General features: G+C 36.2%; 1 protein-coding gene across 1 annotated transcript in view; it reads right to left on the minus strand.

Annotated features, from left to right (window-relative positions):
- LOC141334403 (astrotactin-2) overlaps positions 1–17,527 on the minus strand; it is a 157,654-nt gene extending 140,127 nt beyond the window's left edge. The window contains exons 1-2 of the mRNA XM_073839465.1: positions 17,380–17,527; positions 9,536–9,723 (exon numbers count right to left, since the gene is read on the minus strand). Of these exons, the coding sequence (XP_073695566.1) occupies positions 9,536–9,723; positions 17,380–17,527 (336 nt within the window). The remainder of the gene's footprint in view (positions 1–9,535; positions 9,724–17,379) is intronic.
- Positions 17,528–18,249: the final 722 nt, after the last annotated feature.

The raw sequence follows: 18,249 nt of genomic DNA on the forward strand, positions 1-18,249 counted from the left end.
AAATCAACGTTGGCTCCCGAATAAAGCTGTTCGGGGTTTGTGCAAGTTTGTTTGCATTGCAGTCCAAGCTGATAAACGGTCAGCGCTGAGCAGCTCAAACGTGTCGTGTTAGTTTCACTTTCGTTTCGCGTGCCATTTTATGTTTCTCATCTGAGACAGAAATGGCAGAGCTTATGAGTTGAACAACGCGGTGGTCACGCCAGTGTGACCGCTCACGAAAATTAGTAACACTGGCAGAAAAATTGGTCACAGTCTGGAGCCCTTTAATATTACCGCAAGTGTCCCGCGCGCTTCAGTACAAGGAGTAAACAAACCACGCGCCTGTACAATTCATTAACACAGAACCACTCATTAATTCATATTTAAACCATTGGTTTTTGGCTTAATATTAGTCCATATCACGATTTGATTTAAGTGTAATGAACTACCTTTGATTAATGCATCAAACTTTGACAAATTCCGTGACGTTCCGCGTTAAACTGTAAGTTCCATTTTGACTGGATTCCGCGGCATTGTGGTATCGGCGGCATTTCCAATACTAGTATCGGAATCGGAACAACCCTAATTGAGCTAAAATAAAAAAAAAGTAAACATCTTCATTCTGTTCAAAAGTTTACACCCCCTGGCTCTTAATGCATTGTGTTTCCTTCTGGAGCATCAGTGAGTGTTTGAACCTTCTGTAATAGTTGCATTTGAGTCCCTCAGTTGTCCTCAGTGTGAAAATATGGATCGCAAAACCAGGAGATCTAGAGATCTCTAATGTAGTTAAGTTAAAACAAGGCAGAAGCTGACAAACAAATGGCTTGCAGATGCATACAGATACCTTTGGGTTCAGCGGGTTATTTTAAGGCCATGCATAAAAAACGCTGACTGAAAGTTCAACTTAGGAAAACGTCAGTGCTGCTTTTCTGTGCAAAACTTGCCAATGCTGTACCACGATGCAGTGGGTGGCTGCCAGGACATTGCTATCCTAGTTGGTTTCTTACTGGCCTATGTGGAAAAAAAGGGACATTCCCAAGTCTCTGTGGGATTGTGGATTCAAGTCGGATTCAAAAGAATTTGCTTGAAGTCAACATGAATTCAAAATTGACACTTCTTATGTGTGACCCTGGACCACAAAACCAGCCTTAAGTAGCATGGGTATAGGGTTGTGCCGACAGACGATAGTATCGTGTATCGACGATAGTCAGAGATATCACCTGTTCCTGATGCCTTTGACGATAGTAAGACGATTATTATTATTATGCGTCAAAAAGGCCTTTCTTTAGCAATGCAGCGCGGAGAGTCGGTTCTAGGATGCCTCAGAAACTTGCCGCCGTATAAACACACGCATAGAGTAGATAGCGCCGCAGATGTGTGCAGTGAAAATGGGTAAGAGATTTATTCATCATACAGTGTGCATAGATTAAGTGTAGACTTAAGTGTAGACACTCATTAGGATAACAGACGTAGTAAAATGTGGTTTAGGCTGAAATAAATACGGTATATGAGAATCCGTCTGTATATAGTAAACATAAACATTCACCTCAGTAACATCTGTATGCGTTAATTAGAATTACGATGCAAAAAATGGCGCTAAACATATGCACGTGAATTACACGCACATCCTTCTCCACAATCAATATGAACTGAACTAAGATCAGACATACAGCGGTAACATTATCGCAATATGATGGGTAAAGAAAGATACATTCATTTACATTCACGCACTCACATTTACCGCTCCCTGAAGATAGCAGAGAATGGTAGTTTGTGTTGTCCCTTATCAGTGCAAAATTATTACAAATGAAGAAGGATTCATGCCAATATTGTCCAAAACCCCACTTTTCTAGGGCGTTTCCAAACTTTTGAAGGGCAGTGTAGTGGAAACAATCACCAAAAGTGTTTGGTTACTAACATTCTTGAACAAAAGACAGAGATGCATACTGTGTTCGATGTGTCATCGTGACATTTGTGCTCCTGTACTGTTAGTCATTCTGCAATTACATGCAACATTATACAAATATGTTTGATGACTAAATACTGCACAAGATGCGTACGATCAAGACCTTGTAGAAACTCGTTAGATCCACATTTTGTGCAACCTGAACACCTTGTTTAACTTGCTCATTTCTTCTCCCAGTAAACATCTTCTAATCTCTCCACACCTGTGTGTACACACTGTACGACTTCAAACTCATTATCTGAGTGTACCGCAGTGAGACTGTAACCTATAGAGCGATCATTATCCTGGCACACTGGTGTTCGCACAACGTGACTGGCACGTATGCTAATTTAACAAGAGCCACCCTCTGTTATTTCCTCATTTAAATATGCCTAACTCAAAATCTACTTTTTAACACGTGCTAGCGATAACACCTCTCCTTTTGCAATGAAATGTGTGATAACTTTAAACCCAGCTTGTAGAAACTGATAAAACTATCAACGTATTTGTGTTTCAGTGAGATTGAGCGATAATAATCCCATTAGGAATACTCCAGGTCACTCCCATTTAGATAAGAATATTCCCATATCAGTGTGAAAGTGGATGACAATTTCCACCGCTATACAGTATGCACATGGCCAAAAACATTCTGACACATCCACCTAATTAACAGGTTTACATTTCCAGTCGAGACAAATCTTAGAGACATTCTAGAGAATTCTATGCTTCCAGTAGTTGTAACAGCTGGGGACAGTTGTGCTCCAGCATGACAATGTTCCTGTGCACAAAGCGAGGTCCATAAAGAAAGGATTTACTGAATCTGCTGTGGAGGAACTTGACTGGCTTGATGCTTTTGTGTCTGAATAGGAGCAAATCCCCGTAGCCATGCTTCAACATGTAGTGGAAAGCCTGGAAAGCCAGGAAAGCCAGAAGGGTGGAAGCAATATGTGTGTTTGCGTGTGTGTTTGTTTTATTTCTATATGTTTAAGCAAAAGCATATTACTGGTCAGGGACTTTAAATATTAATTTTAACACATTCACAATTCCAAACCATCAGATACTGAAAGAGAACTTTGTACATGCATGTGGATGTGGATGCATGTGGCTATCTATCGACTGTGGCTTTAAAATCCCAGTAGGAGTGATAACAGGATGTTCATGTACTATAATAAATTGTATCTTTATATTGGTCAGCTGCAAGAGGCTCTCTACATCCTCTGTACTTTTTTCTTCTATTTCTTCTTCCAGGATATTTTCATGCAATACGATCATCCACATGACCCACATGACTATTAAAGGTAACGGTGCTTGTAGGGTCTCATAAATTGGCCTTTATTAGCTGCTCACTGGAGTAACAAACATCTGCGTGTGATTCACTCTGTGCTACACAGAAATCAATAAAGCGTATGAAAGCTGAAGTCTCTCATTCTTTCATGGTCGCCCTTTAGCCTGAATGGCTCATAAAATGGGCTGATCAAAGAAAACTTGAAGCAGATTTGTAGTTTTACACACAGTGCGCTGCTTTTAGTGTGTGCTTTGCTAATAATGCTGGAGCCGCTGTCAGAAAACAATGACCACGATGAGACGTGAATATCAAACATTTACACAACACTGAGAATATCATGAGGAAATGTAGATCAAAGCTTTTCAAGAACAGTAGCTCTCGCATATTCATAATAAAATGACTTTAGAATGCAAAACATTGAAGTTTGAAGGAGAGCTTGAACTTGAGCATGAATGTCACTGCTATCGCTGGAAATACTACATAAGCCAAACTCATTAGAGAGCATTAGTGTGCTGTCTTTACTTGCCTACTTATTGCAATTTTATTATCATTTGTTGCAGTTTAAATTGCTTTTGTCTTGCACTGCCTATTTGTAGCACCATGAGACATTTATTCTTCTGTATACCTGGATACTTGCTGATAAAAACTCTATCTTGTCTTGGTTTTACAGTATTGGACTTTTCCAGCTAACATGAACTGTCTTTCTGAACTGTTTTCTTTAAATGAATTGAACGCCAAAACATGAAAAACAAGTTGTCTGGTCTGAATCAAGATAGAAATACGCACAGATCAAGCCAAACAAGTCTTTTTCACTTCAGGAAGTGTTACTAAGCATACATAAGCAACAGTTTGAAGTTAAAAACGTCTTAATGATGGATTTGTTTCTTACAAATATGCATCTTTTGGCTTCACAATATGTTAATTGATGGACTGGAGTGGTGTGGATTACTTGTGGATTATTGTGATGTTTTTATCAGCTGTTTGGACTCTCATTACGACGGCACCCATTCACTGCAGAGGATCCATTGGTGAGGAAGTAATGTAATGCTACAGTACATTTCTCTAAATCTGTTCCTATGAAGACACAAATACATCTACATCCTAAATGGCCTGAGGATGAGTAAAAATTCACCAAATCCTAGTTTTCCTTTAATTTCTATTAAATTAAAGCACCACATGACACACACAGATGTTTTTTTTTTTTTTGTTTGTTTGTTTGTTTGTTTGTTTGTTTGTTTGTTTTTTGGTGTGCAGTGCACCAAAGCAAAGCAAAAAAGCCAGAAGTGTTCAGCTTGTTACACACTGAAGTCCTGAAATTGCCTAGAAAATATTGACAATCTGAGTGAATATTTGGTTCAACATGTTTTGGAAAACACAACTGTAGTGGAGTGTTTTCTATGGCCACCGATGACATTTCTGAACCTCTCTACTGGTAGTTTGGTCCACTCTTCTGCAAACTGTTTCAATTCACTGTGATTTAAAGGGTGCCCTTTGCCAACTGTTGTTTACTGATCTCTCCATTGATATTCAATGGGATATAAATCGGGCCACTTCAGAGCACTCCAGCGTTTGTTCTTCAACCATCCCTGGATATTTTCGAGCTTAGGGTCAATGCTCTGTTGGAACATGACATTCAGTAGAGATACCGTACTGCATAATACCAAGGTCGTTTTCTCACTTAATGATGCCTTGCTCACATTCAAGACACCCAAATAATACAAAACTGTATTGAAGTATTTTACATGACCTAGAAGAAACATCTGCTCACAACCTACTAGTGGGTGTCTGATATTCATTCATTCATTCATTCATTCATTCATTCATTCATTCATTCATTCAAATGTTCTATATTAGGTAAAAACAGCTTAAGTCTTAGCCTTACTAACAATTCTGACCAGACCGCAGTCACTTTGCTTAAAAACAAATAAATAAATGAACAAACGAACAAACACTCAAATAAATAAAATCAAAATTAAAAAATCTAATTCTTAAATACTAACCGTTTGACACCTACTGTATTAAAGCTTCTCTCAGATCATAAGGTGAAAATCTTAAAATGTTTTTTTTTTTTTTTTTTTTATCTGTGATCCTCAGACAGTCTTTCATTTCTTATAAGAAACAAATTTTCTGGAAACACTATTGTAACGGTTCTCCAAAATATGATAATAACATCAGATTTGGAGACATAAATACTTTATTTAAAAAATTATGAGTTGCACAAAAATGTATGTATTTATTTATGTATGTATTTACTTATTGTTAGGTTTAAATGGAAAATTGCTAAACAAAAAGAAAAGTTATAATTGTGAGGAAAAGGTCAGAATAGCGAGATGTAAAATCAGAATTCTGAAAAAGTTAATATTTATTAATATTTATTTGCATATGAATTTCCTCAGAACTTTATATCAAAGTTTATATCAAAATTGTGAGAAAAAATTCTGCACATTGAGTAAATAGAAATTTCCTTATTTATTTATTTGTTTGTTTTTTGTGGCAGAAATAAGAGCTTTCATATTGAATTTATCAAAAGTGATGGAAAGATGTTTATAACATGTATATATATATATATATATATATATATATATATATATATATATATATATATATATATATTTATATATATATATAATATGAAAACTACAAGTGCTCCAGTATGTAGGCTGTAACATTTACTGACCATCAGTTTTGATAAATACTCTTTTGCTGTACTGCAAAGCCGCAACCTAAATCATCCACCCCAGTCATCTTTCATCTTCTGAATGGGGGATCAAACCTGAGATAACAAACAAGTGAGCGTGAACAGAGAGTGAGCGACAGCTCGCTGGCGGAAGAGCACTGCTCAACACCTTCAATCTGTCACTGCCTTGACAGAATTACAGTTAATGATGCTCATTGAAAATGCCAGCTCGCCGCTGCCCGCTCGCGCACGCAGACACATACACCTTGTTTTCGTGAAGAGGAGCAGTGCTTCTCTCTATGGATGCTCATTTTTTTTAGCCGCTCCAGTTCTGTTTGCCCGCGTCTGAATGATATCAGTCAGTGTGTGTGACTCTGGAGGCGGATTGAGGATAAATGTGAAGGTGCGAAATGTCTTCTGGAAAACACACTCCACTGGAGATGATGTGTCTTATAGTAGATGCTTATTGTTGTTCGGGGACTTATTTTGCACCTGACGGTTGAACTCTACTGCTGAAGTTCAACGTCTACAGAAACTACTACAATGGATAGCATACAGAAAACATGTTTTTACAATAATCTTCAGCACAAAAAAAAAAAAAAAAAAAAAAAAGAATTCTGGCACTTTGCTCTTACAGAACTACACTGTATTGCCACTGATTTGCCACATCTTGCACAGATACAGTGCGATCCACTGAAGCATGTGATATTACCTGCATCTACTACAGCTCTCTGCGGGTCTGGGTAGTAGCTTCTCTACAAATATTAATGTTATTTTTTTAACTAGTTGAAAAATAGCAATATGACCAACTCACAGCTGAGAAATGCAATGCTGTTTTACAGTATCAAAGCCATTTTCTGTGCATGACAAGTTCTGTTTGTGTGGATGTTTGTTTGGTGGAAAGAGAGAAGAATGCTGTCCCTAGATATTACAAGTAATTTTGATAAAAATCAACCAAATTGTCATTTTTATCATATTGTTTAATATGTTTTCACTGCAGTAGGCTGTGTGGCTTTTTGAAATATCAACTAACAGAGATGTCCGCTTACAGAAAATGAACCTCAGAACTTATAATGAAAACTAACTAAATAAATAAATGTTTATAATTTTTTATATAGATATTTTTCCCCTTAAAGATTGTTAAATTTAATTTTTTTTTTTTTTTTTTGCTTAATTATTTAACCACAATAAGAGGGATCATACAAAATGCATGGTATATTAAATTTAGTACTAACCTGAGTAAGATATTTCACATAAAAGACATTTACATATAGTCAAGAAGAGAATATATATAAATAATAGTTGAATGACCCTGTTCAAAAGTTTACATACACTTGATTCTTCAAACTGTGTTTGTTACCTGAATGATCCACAGCTGTTTTTTTTTTGTTTTTTTTTTGCTTTGTTTTTTTTTTTTTGTTTGTTTTTGTGATAGCTGTTCATGAGTTCCTTGTTTGTCCTGAACAGTTAAACTGCCCGCAGCTCTTCAGAAAAATCCTTCAGGTCCCAGCGATTATTTGGTTTTTCAGTGCATTTGAACCCTTTCCAACAATGACTGTATGGTTTTGAGATCCATCTTTTTACACTGAGGACAACTGAGGGAAATTATTACAGAAGGTTCAAACGCTCACTGATGCCTCAGAAAGAAGTTTTTAGCTGCTTTTTAAAAATGTCCACCGAGTCCACAGATCACAGATCTCAGTTTCAGAGGAAAAGCAATCCACAACTTGGGAGCAACTACTTCAAAGGCACAGTTTCCTTTTGTCTTCAATCTAGAGCATGGTACAACGAGCAGGATCTGATTTAAGGATTTCAGATTCCTACTAGAGTCATTGGGTTGCAACATCTCTTTTATACACGCATGGGCTAGACCATGCAAAATCCATCCCAAAAACTTTAAAATGACTTCTAAATTTGACAGGGAGCCAATGTAAAGAAATAAAAACTGGAGTTACGTGAGATCTCTTAGAATTACATGACTTGGTTCAAAGCTTAACAGCAGCATTTTGAACTACTTGTGAACGTTTAAGGGATGAATTACTAAGATAGGTAAAAAGAGAGTTGCAACAATAAATGCATGTATACTCATTCTCCATCTCCGCTATGGACACAACTGACCTCAATTTTGCGATGTTTCCTTAACTGATAAAAACAGTTACGAATAATTCACATGTTGATCAAGACTGAAGGCTTGTCCCATATGAACACCTAGATTACGAAGGGTAGATTTAACAGAATGTGATAAAGCACCAAGACTTTCCATTACTTTTGGGAGAACACCAACAGGAGCCGAGATAAGTACTTCTGTTTTTTTCAGGATTTAACTGCAAGTAATTATTTGCCATCCAGACAGTCCCGCAATTGTCCTCACTGTCAAAAAATGGATCTCAAAATCATACAGTCATTGTTGGAAAGGGTTCAAATAGACAAAAATGTCAAAAATCCAAAAGAACTGTGGGACCTAAAGGATTTTTCTGAAAAACAGCAGGCAGTTTAACTGTTCAGGCCAAACAAGGGACTAATGAACAACTATCACTAAACAAACAGCTGTGGATCATTCAGGAAACAAAACAGTATTAAGAATCAAGTGCATGTAAACTTTTAACAGGGTCATTTTCTATTAATTTTATTAATTCAAATAATATTTTCTATTGTGGACTGTATGTAAACGTCTTTTAAGTGAAATGTCTTACTCAGGTCAGTACTACATAAAAAACGTGCTTTTTGTATGATCCCTCTTATTTTGGTCAAACATTTTGCAGATTCTGCAAGGTGTATGTAAACTTTTGACTCTACTGTGTCAGTTAAAGTTTAATTTATTCCAATTGACTTGCCAATTTTGGTATTATTTTGACGAGTGTGATTTTCTTTCTTTTTCTTTCTGTCACAGTGGTAGAGATTGTCTGAAACATCAGCCTTATATTTCTGTGAAAGTGTTCAGGTGGGTCGAGATCGGGTGAATTCAAAGGCCGTGTCATCTGATTCACATCGTTTTCATACTCATCAAAGCATTGAGTGACCCTCTTGCCCTATGGATGGGAGCACTGAGACCTTCATTACTTTGAGGCAATGCATTTGAACGAGTGTCTTGAACTTATTAGGGCTGACAGTGTATGGACTACAAACACACATCTGTGAGGAAAGAGAGAATGTATTCTGACTGAAAATGCAGAGCAGGAGAGAATGTTGTTTATTTATTTTGCCAAGTAGAAACTGCGGGTTAGTTCTGATGCAATAACAGATATTGAGCTGCTTCTCTTTATTTATCACCTCTCTCTGCTTCTCATGGAAAGCTGTGGGTGCTGTTTTGAATGCACTGCAAAAAATGAGTGTGAATTTACAGGATTTCCCTGGCTATTAGTTGCTGCACTAGCACGGTTATTTTTAAACTTGTAGTTTTACAACTTATTACAATTAAATGACAACTACACACTGCGACAGTAAAGAGGAAGACGTGACATTTTATAGATTGCAAATTACATTACAGACTGTTTTCTCCATGTAACATAATCAAGCATTGTACTTAAAAAAAGGCAGCAACTGAACTTAAGTAGATAAGAACTTAAGTCCTATGTCTAAATCCAGATGATCTGTGAGCCAGATGAGTTGTGTTGTGTAGAGATGTGTGTACAATATGTTCAGTACTCACCATGACAGAGATGTGCAGCAGGTGCATGTGTTCGTGCAGGACACGTGGCGGTTCCCGGACGGTGGGCTGTGTGACCTGCGACTGCTGCTCAGAGCTGCTCATGGACACGTGGAAGTACAGCGTCCCGTTCTCCAGCCACTGCTGCTTCCAGTGCACCTGAGAAATGTCTGGCCCCGTCCCTGACATCTCTGTGAGACACAGACAAAACATCGGTCAGATGTGGGCTGGAGTTAACTATCATGAGAATAATGTTACAATGCAAACAATCAGAATGGCGAAAATAGTCCTGATTAATTGTTAATGTATGTTGATTTTTTGAGACTGCATATGGAGTCATAAGCTAATGAGCTCAACCTGTAATTATATAATATAAAACATATACAGTGTTCGCCACTGGTCAAAAGTTTGAAATAATTAACATGTTTCATGTTTTTGAAATAAGTCTCTTCTGCTCACTAAGGCTGCATTTATTTGTTAAAACACACACAAACAAAACATAAACAGTAAAAACAGTACTATCTGCTTGATGAGCAGAAGAAACTTCTTTCAAAGACATAAAAAAAAAATCCTAATTATTCCAAACGTGTGATTGGTAGGGTGCATGTGTTTGTATGTATAAAATGTAATAAAGATATTATTAAGTAAATATACACTGCCGTTAGGGCTGAACGATATGGACAAAATTTCATATCTCGATTTTCATGCCAGATATCTCGATATCGATACGATACGATATGACTACGGGTTCGGTGAAAACCAAGCATTTCTCAGAAAAAAAAGACATTAAAATACAAAAAAATTTGGAAAGTGTAGTTTTATTTTTAAGAACTCACTGCCAGTCATCAACATTAACATAAATTACCAAAAAAATAACCCGCATTTGGACGTCGACTCGTACGGCATAACGCTACTGAACGCGTCAGCAATCAAACTTTGCTTTGGCTTATTTTGGGATGACTGAGAAGTCCCCAGTGTTTCTCTCATTGTCGTGCACTCTTCATGCAGCACCCGATGGTGTTGTTTCAGGTGGTGAAACATGTTTGTTATGCTACCTTGCTTAGACAGCATAGGTAGGTATAGCTTCCTTTTCTTATTAAAATTGGGCTATCACAAATATTTTAAATTAAAACTTATCACAGACAGAAACAGTCGGCTTTCGTGCCTTTCGCATTAAATCGTTATTAAAAACAATCTCTTAAAGAACTTTTCTACCTGGACAAATGCATTATGTTGCCTTGTTTATTTAAAAGTGCACTTTTCCTAGTTTTAAACCTAGCCAAAAAGCCACGTGTTGACTGTAAAACACAGTAGACTTCATTAATATGCATCTATGGTATAATCACCACATTTCCGTGTCAATCCATGTTCATTTTTACAGCTAACAATGCGCTGTCACTTTAATCCACTGCTGCAAATGCACCGCTTCTGGGACGTACTGCCGGACAGCAAACGCGTGCAGTGTGAACGCTCTAATCCGTTAACATGGGTGCGGAAAAAAATACGCAACGCATATGCACTGCAGACGGAGTATGTGTGAAACAGGCGTTAGTCGCAATTTTTGTTAAGCACGACCTGCACAACACGTCATATTTATGATTTATGTTTTGGCACCAAGTCAGATTCTGCACTACCACCGGCCGCATTATCTCCCGCACTCATTTTCTTTCTTTTTAATTTCTCCGCTGTCTCTGTAGTGTGTGCGCGCTGTCTTTAGCGGTGCATTCAAGGGCACTCGTAAAACTGATGTTCGTTGTGTGACTGCCAGAGTTGTATGCAGGGCGGGGCGAGCGCGGAGAGGGGAAATCTATATCGTCTATATCGTTGCTTTTTTCGATAGTAATATCTTGAAAGTTCATATCTAGATATAGATACGATAACGATATATCGTTCAGCCCTAACTGCCGTTCAAAAGTTTGGGATCAATAAAACTTTTAATAGAATATTTTTTAAAGAAGTTTCTTATGCTCATCAAGGCTGCATTTATTTGATCAAAAATACAGAAAAATGTGATAAATAGCAATTAAATTAAGTAATATTTTCTATTTTAATACACATTAAATTCTAATTTATTCCTATGATCAAAGCTGAATTTCCAGCATCATTACATCAGTATTCGGTCGATGTCACATGATCCTTAAGAAACTATTCTAATATGCTGATTTATTATCAGTGCTAGAAACAGTTGTGCTGCTAAATATATATTTTTTGGAACCTGTTACACTTTAAAAAGTTAAAAAGAACAAAGAAAAAATCCCCCAACAATATACACTATCGTTCAAAGTCAGTAAATTTGCATTCTTTCTTTTTTTTTAAACAAATTAATACTTTTATTCAGCAAGAATGTGTTAAATTGATAAAGACTTAGAGAAAGAAAAGAAAAAAATTCATCAAAGAATACTGAAAAATGATCACTATTTTAATATATAATAAAATAGAAACCATTGTTTAATATTGTAATAACATTTCACAATAATACTGTTTTTTTTATCAAATAAATGCAGCCTTGATGAGCATAATATACTTCTTTAAAAAAAAAAAACAAAAAAAAACATTACATAAGTCTTACTGATCCCAAACTTTTGAATTGCAGTGTATATTTTATATTGTTCATACACAACATATGTGCTTCAATGTGGCGCCCTCTGCACTACCACTAGGTTCTAGATAGATGTGTGCCCTGAGGCTCTGGTAGCAAACTTTGACATCAAATGCAAAGGATTTATGACATCCTGACCAACACATCCATTTTCCCAACTTCAAACAGGTTTTTCAGAGCATCAAACCACAGGTAAACGAGCTTCCTTTACTCCGACACTCTTTTGATTTCTCTAAGAGTTCTTGATGTCTTCAAACTAAAGGTGACATTGTCAATTGTGCTTAAAACACTCTCCGACTTCAGTCGGAAGAGTGTTACCTCGAACTTCCTGACATCTGACAAGTTTCAAGTGTTTTTTAGTTTATTTAAGTCCTCAAAGTTACAAAGATAACCACAAATTTAAAACACTGATTCAAACAAAAGCAGTCAAAATAAATTTACTTCAGCCAAAGTGAACATCCTGTTGTCACTTACTCTTATATCATTCAAAAATGACTTTCTTTTTAAAAAGATGCTGTTTAACAAAATGCTCATGCTGCATACATACAGTTAAGGAAAGAGTGACCAGGAGATGTCAGACTATGATGATTTTTCTGTTGCTCATTGTATAGGTTCATTATACACTCTTAAAAATAAAGATGCTTTCAAAGGTTCTTCACAGCGATGCCATAGAAGAACCATGTTTGGATCAAATAACTATTCAGTCAAAGGTTCTTTAAAGAACCATCTCTTTCTTACCTTTTTATAATCTGAAAAACCTTCTTTCGCCACAAAGAACCTTTTGTAAAAGAAAGGTTCTAGAGATGTTAAAGGTTCTTTGTGGAACCATTTAGACAAAAAAGGTTCTTCTATGGCATAGTGAAGCACCTTTATTTTTAAGATTGTACTGAAAAGTTTTCACATATTCATGCTTAAAAATATTTTATTTAATTTCTTAAGAAATGAAAAAAGCCATTGGTTTGGAATGACATAAGGATAAGTAAATACATGTCATTTTGAATTATCTCTTTAATTCCAGCAGTAGGTTAAATATTAGAGATGCACCAGTTTGTTTGTTTTGTTTTGTTTTTTATATTTTCATCTGTTCTGTGTTCTGGACTACACAAATGGCACTGCAGTCATTTCCTTGATTGCAAGAAAAAATTAAATACTCTTTAGTTCTAGTCTCTTGCTCAAAGAAGAAGAAAAAAGTGAATGGTATCAGAATCGATCCATTTGATAGTAAAAAATCAGCAGTCGTTGGCCGTGAAAATTGAAAAATCGTAATCGGTGCATCCCTATTAATTATTCATCACAACTTTCGCTCACCTCATCCTCAGTCAACAACTGGGCTCTTAAATCAGTCAGTCTGGTAGTAATGAGAATAAAACACGGTTCATAAGCACCGCAGGATTGATTTTCAATCATTCTTGAATCCAAATCATTATCAGAGATCTGCTTCAATGACTTCAGTCCTCAAAGCATCATCAAAAACCTCCGGCGTGTCATCGTACACCTTTGTACGCGCTGTGAGTGAGAACTGCTCCAGTGCTGTTATTTGGGAAGGAATCGAGTCCTTGATGGGTGCAATGAAGGCGGTGTGAGCGATCCGACTCTAGCGCTGATGAAATACGGCCAGATAGGGATCAGATACGTGGGATGGGTTTTCCATCGACTCAGGTTTGCGGTTTGACCGCTCAGTGTGACCTCAGGAGCAATAAGCTTGATATTTTCAAAGGAGCTGCAGAAGTGCGGCAAAGCTGTTTCACCAGTAACGAGGAGCAGGAAATTGATCCTGGAAGAGCACAGAGTGGCCGGAATGCTGAGAACGGGACATTCGGATCTCAGGAAGCTCCTGTCCTCTAACAGAAGTGCCGGATGTCCAGAGGAACATGTTATTGCTCTAAGATCTCGGGAGACTTCAGAGTTTGAAGTTATGCTTTGAACTCTAAAGTTAAGTATGGTCCTTGTCAAAAAGAAGTGCACTTAGATGTATTGAATGTGCACATGTAGTTTAGTCCAGAAGGATATTAAAAAAATTATAAAATACATTTGCAGATAGCATATGTAACCCTGGACCACAAAACCAGTCATAAGTAGCACAGGTATATTTGTAGCAATAGGCAAAAATACATTGTATGGGTCAAAATTATAGATTTTTCTTTTATGCCAAAAATCAATAGGATGTTAAGTAAAGATCATGTTCCATGAAGGTATTTTGTAACGTTCCTACTGAAAATCTATCAAAACTTAATTTTTGATTAATAATATGCATTGCTAAGAACTTAATTTGGACAACTTTAAAGGTGATTTTCACAAAATTTAGATTGTTTTGCACCCTCAGATTCCAGATTTTAGTTGAATCTCGGCCAAATATTGTACTATGCTAGCAAACCATACAAAAACGGGAAGCTTAATTATTCAGCTTTCAGATGACTGTTATTTAACACGCCTAATTAAAAAGTGCACTTTGTAATGTCACAATAAACGTTTCACTTTCAAGTACATTTTAAATCTATGTTTTAATAGTTTATGTTGCGCTTTAAAGAATTACACAAAGTTTAGTGTGGACTAAAATACTAAAGCACATGCAAAGTACTTGAGACTTCAAGTACGTCAGTACAAACATGCCTAAATATAGCATTATATTAGCATAACAGTGAATGGGTGCCGTAAAAATAAGAGTCCAAACAGCTGATAAACACTGTAAATCAAAATAATCTTAAACATGTTTGTTTCGAACTTTTTGGACTGTTTTTGTTGTAAACAGTGCTTAATCTGTGCATATTTCTCTCCTGATTCAGACCAGATGTCTTTTTTACTGGAGGAAGCGTTATTATCATGGATTATGGATATTTTAGCTGGAAGCAACAGTTTGACGTTAAAAACATTCAATAAAGGATTTGTTTCTTACAAACATGCAGCTTTTGGCATCACAAGATGTTAATTGATGGACAGGAGTTGCACAGATTACTTGTGATGTTTTAATCAGCTGTTTGCACACATTTTGACGGCACCCATTCACTGCAGAGGATCCACTGGTGAGCACTTTTCCAAATCTCATCTACACGTTTTTTTTTAGCAAATTTTCATGTTTGGGTGAATTTTTTAATTGAACATTTAATTCAAATGAACATGAATTTAAGTGTCTAAAAAGCTTCAGTTCAGTTTGATGCATTTATTACCTTGTTTACAAAGTCAAATGCTTTTTGTGCAAAACTCCATAAGCACTTTTTCAGCATTTTTGGGCCTAATGGACAGGCAGCCAGAAACTGCTGAGCATTATATTACAGATCTGTAGCGTGTGAAACTTGCTATCAGATTTTAATCAGCTGTTCTTAAAAACAACAGCGAGGAGCAGAGAGCAAGTAATCGACCGTGACATGAAACAGACCCTTTATAATAAAAACATGTTGTGTTTTACACACTTGCTGTTCCGGCAGGCGACCCTGCAGCCACGCATTCAAAGAAACTAAACATAAATAAAAGACAAGTGGTCAAGTGAATATTAGCAACAGCACCCCGCTATATCAGATGACGCTATCAGCTTCAATTAGCTTAAAAACTCGTTTTCCAGGCAGCAAGCCAAAAGTTTCAAGCCATTTAGATCAATTTGGAGTGGATTACCGTCGCTACTCCAAGTTGAATACATTTGAATAAATTATATATATTTAGGGCCTGGCTGAACTGAACAGGAATAACATGATATGTTCAGTGTAGTTTGTTTAAATCTCCACTCTTTCTGACTAACAAAGAACAAAGTCAAACTATTATCAGTGTGGTATTATTAAGACTAATATAGGACCAGCTATGAGGATGCTGCCAAAATCTGAATGCACATTTTCATTCCTCCAAACACTCTTATGGCAACGGAGCTTGACTAGATAATGCCTGATTGCAAAATAATTGTCCTCTGGCATATTTATCTCCCTCCAAAGAGTTGCATGTCCTTAAAAGTAACATTCACCAGGATAATATTAAATCTCGTAGTCTCGTAGAGCTAAGGGGGTTGCCTATTAATTTTAAAAGGAAAGTTTTTTTACTTAGTTTTACTAAGATAACACGACAGATCTCGGAACTCAGACTAATCAACAATACAGACTACAAATGGACTTCAAATAGACAAACATAAAAGACACAGGGAACACGCAACAACCACAATAACAAACCAAACAAAAAAAAATAATGCATTGATGGTGTTTTTTTTTTTTTTTGTTTAGTGATAGTTGTTCATGAGTCTCTTGTTTGTCCTGAACAGTTAAACAGCCTGCTGTTCTTCAGAAAAGTCCAGTGGTAGATGAAATACACAAATCAAGTACTTGAGTAAAAGTACAGATACGTATAATAAAATATTACTCAAGTAAAAGTACTCCTTTTTCAATTTTACTCGAGTGAAAGTATAAAAGTAAAGAAAAACTGATAGATATATTTATTTAGCAATTTTATATTTGTTGTTGTTGATATGGACTCAGTTGACGAGAGTGATGTAGTAATGTTTACTCTAAAGCTGTCTAAAGAGAATTAAGCATCTAATTTACACCAGTAAGAAAAAAGTGTTTTAAAGCTCGTTGTTTCGCAGAATGTTTTGCAGTTATATATGATATGAAGATAAGGCCTGAAGTTAGAAATAACATTTTAAGGAAAATATAATTAAATAGTTATATAAATATATATAAATATATAAGTGGCATCACTTCCCACTTTGATAATGACTGTAGTTACCATGTTCTGAACATCAAATCCTTTATTTTTCTCTCTGATGTAATCAAGGTGGTTGAATAAAATTATTTGGACTTTATATATCTAAAAATTACCTCAACAAGCTTGTTGGCTAGACAGTTAGAATCATCTAACAATATTTACTTATTTTCAGTATGGTTATGAATAAATATTAATTTCTGTCTATTTGGCTAGTTGATCCAAACAATATACAAATTTATACCGTTGATAAACAATATTAAAACAGATGTCACATAAGGCTAAATGCGTAGCATTTTAATAAAACGGCTAACGTTACAGCAGCGGGTAATATGAACGTGCATGACATATTGCATTTATTCTGTTATTTTAATGTTTCGTTTTTTTGTTTTGTTTTTTGCCCTTAAACATAGAGACACTGATGCTGATGTGTTGGCATTTGATCATTTAAGTAGGATTAAAAAGAACACCCTTTACAGGAGATTTAACGTTAGTTCACGAATAACTGACGGTTGCAATAATTACAGTAAGGGCTGGCTCAAACTGCGGCATCGGCATCTCGCAGCGGCACTTCCGGCGGCATGTCGAGATGCCGCTGTTTTTCTCCGGCAGGTGCCGCTACAGCGGCATCTCAAGATGCCAGAGCGGCATCGGCATCTCGCAGCGGCATCTAGCAGCGGCATAGCAGCGGTATCGGCATCTCGCAGCGGCAGCGGCATCTAGCAGCGGCATAGCAGCGGCATCGGCATCTCGCAGCGGCATCTAGCAGCGGCATCGGCATCTAGCAGCGGCATCTCACGCCGGCATGTCCAGCAGGCGTACTTTCTTCTTATTAAAAAAAAATAAATACATTTCAACAAAATAACATAATATACCACAGGACTGTCATTTCTTAAGTATTTATCATATAATGTGTAATACTGATGCTGGATCAGAGCATGTGTGTGTGTGTGTAGGATCCAGCAGTAAGTGTGTATTAATTTTTCATTTTCAGTTCGTTTCAGTGCCAACAAAGTTAGTAGATCACAAACGATAATAAATTAAAAAATGCAGTGTTTTTAATGTATTTGTCTATTTCAAATACTGCTTTGAAATGTTACTACTTATGAATATAAAATGTTAATACAGAAATTAGTTTGTTATGCTGCACAAAACAGATATCGCAGCTCTTATAGCCTAAAATATACTTAATGTCACTCGTTGTAATTGCATTTAGTAACAATTCATTTAGAGAGCTCTATAATTAAATTCCTACTAGTAACAATTCCAAACAAAGAGCTCTTTAAATTATATTTTACTATTTACAATTACAATTAAAGAGCTCTCTAATTAAATTCTTACTAGTAACAATTCCAATTACAGTGCTCTCTAATTTAATTCTTACTAGTAACAATTCCCATTAGGGAGTTCTACAAATGTATTTTTACTAGTCATATGTCTC

This window comes from Garra rufa, chromosome 5 (genome assembly GCF_049309525.1).
Source record: "Garra rufa chromosome 5, GarRuf1.0, whole genome shotgun sequence".
In the NCBI taxonomy this organism is placed as follows: Eukaryota; Metazoa; Chordata; class Actinopteri; order Cypriniformes; family Cyprinidae; genus Garra; species Garra rufa.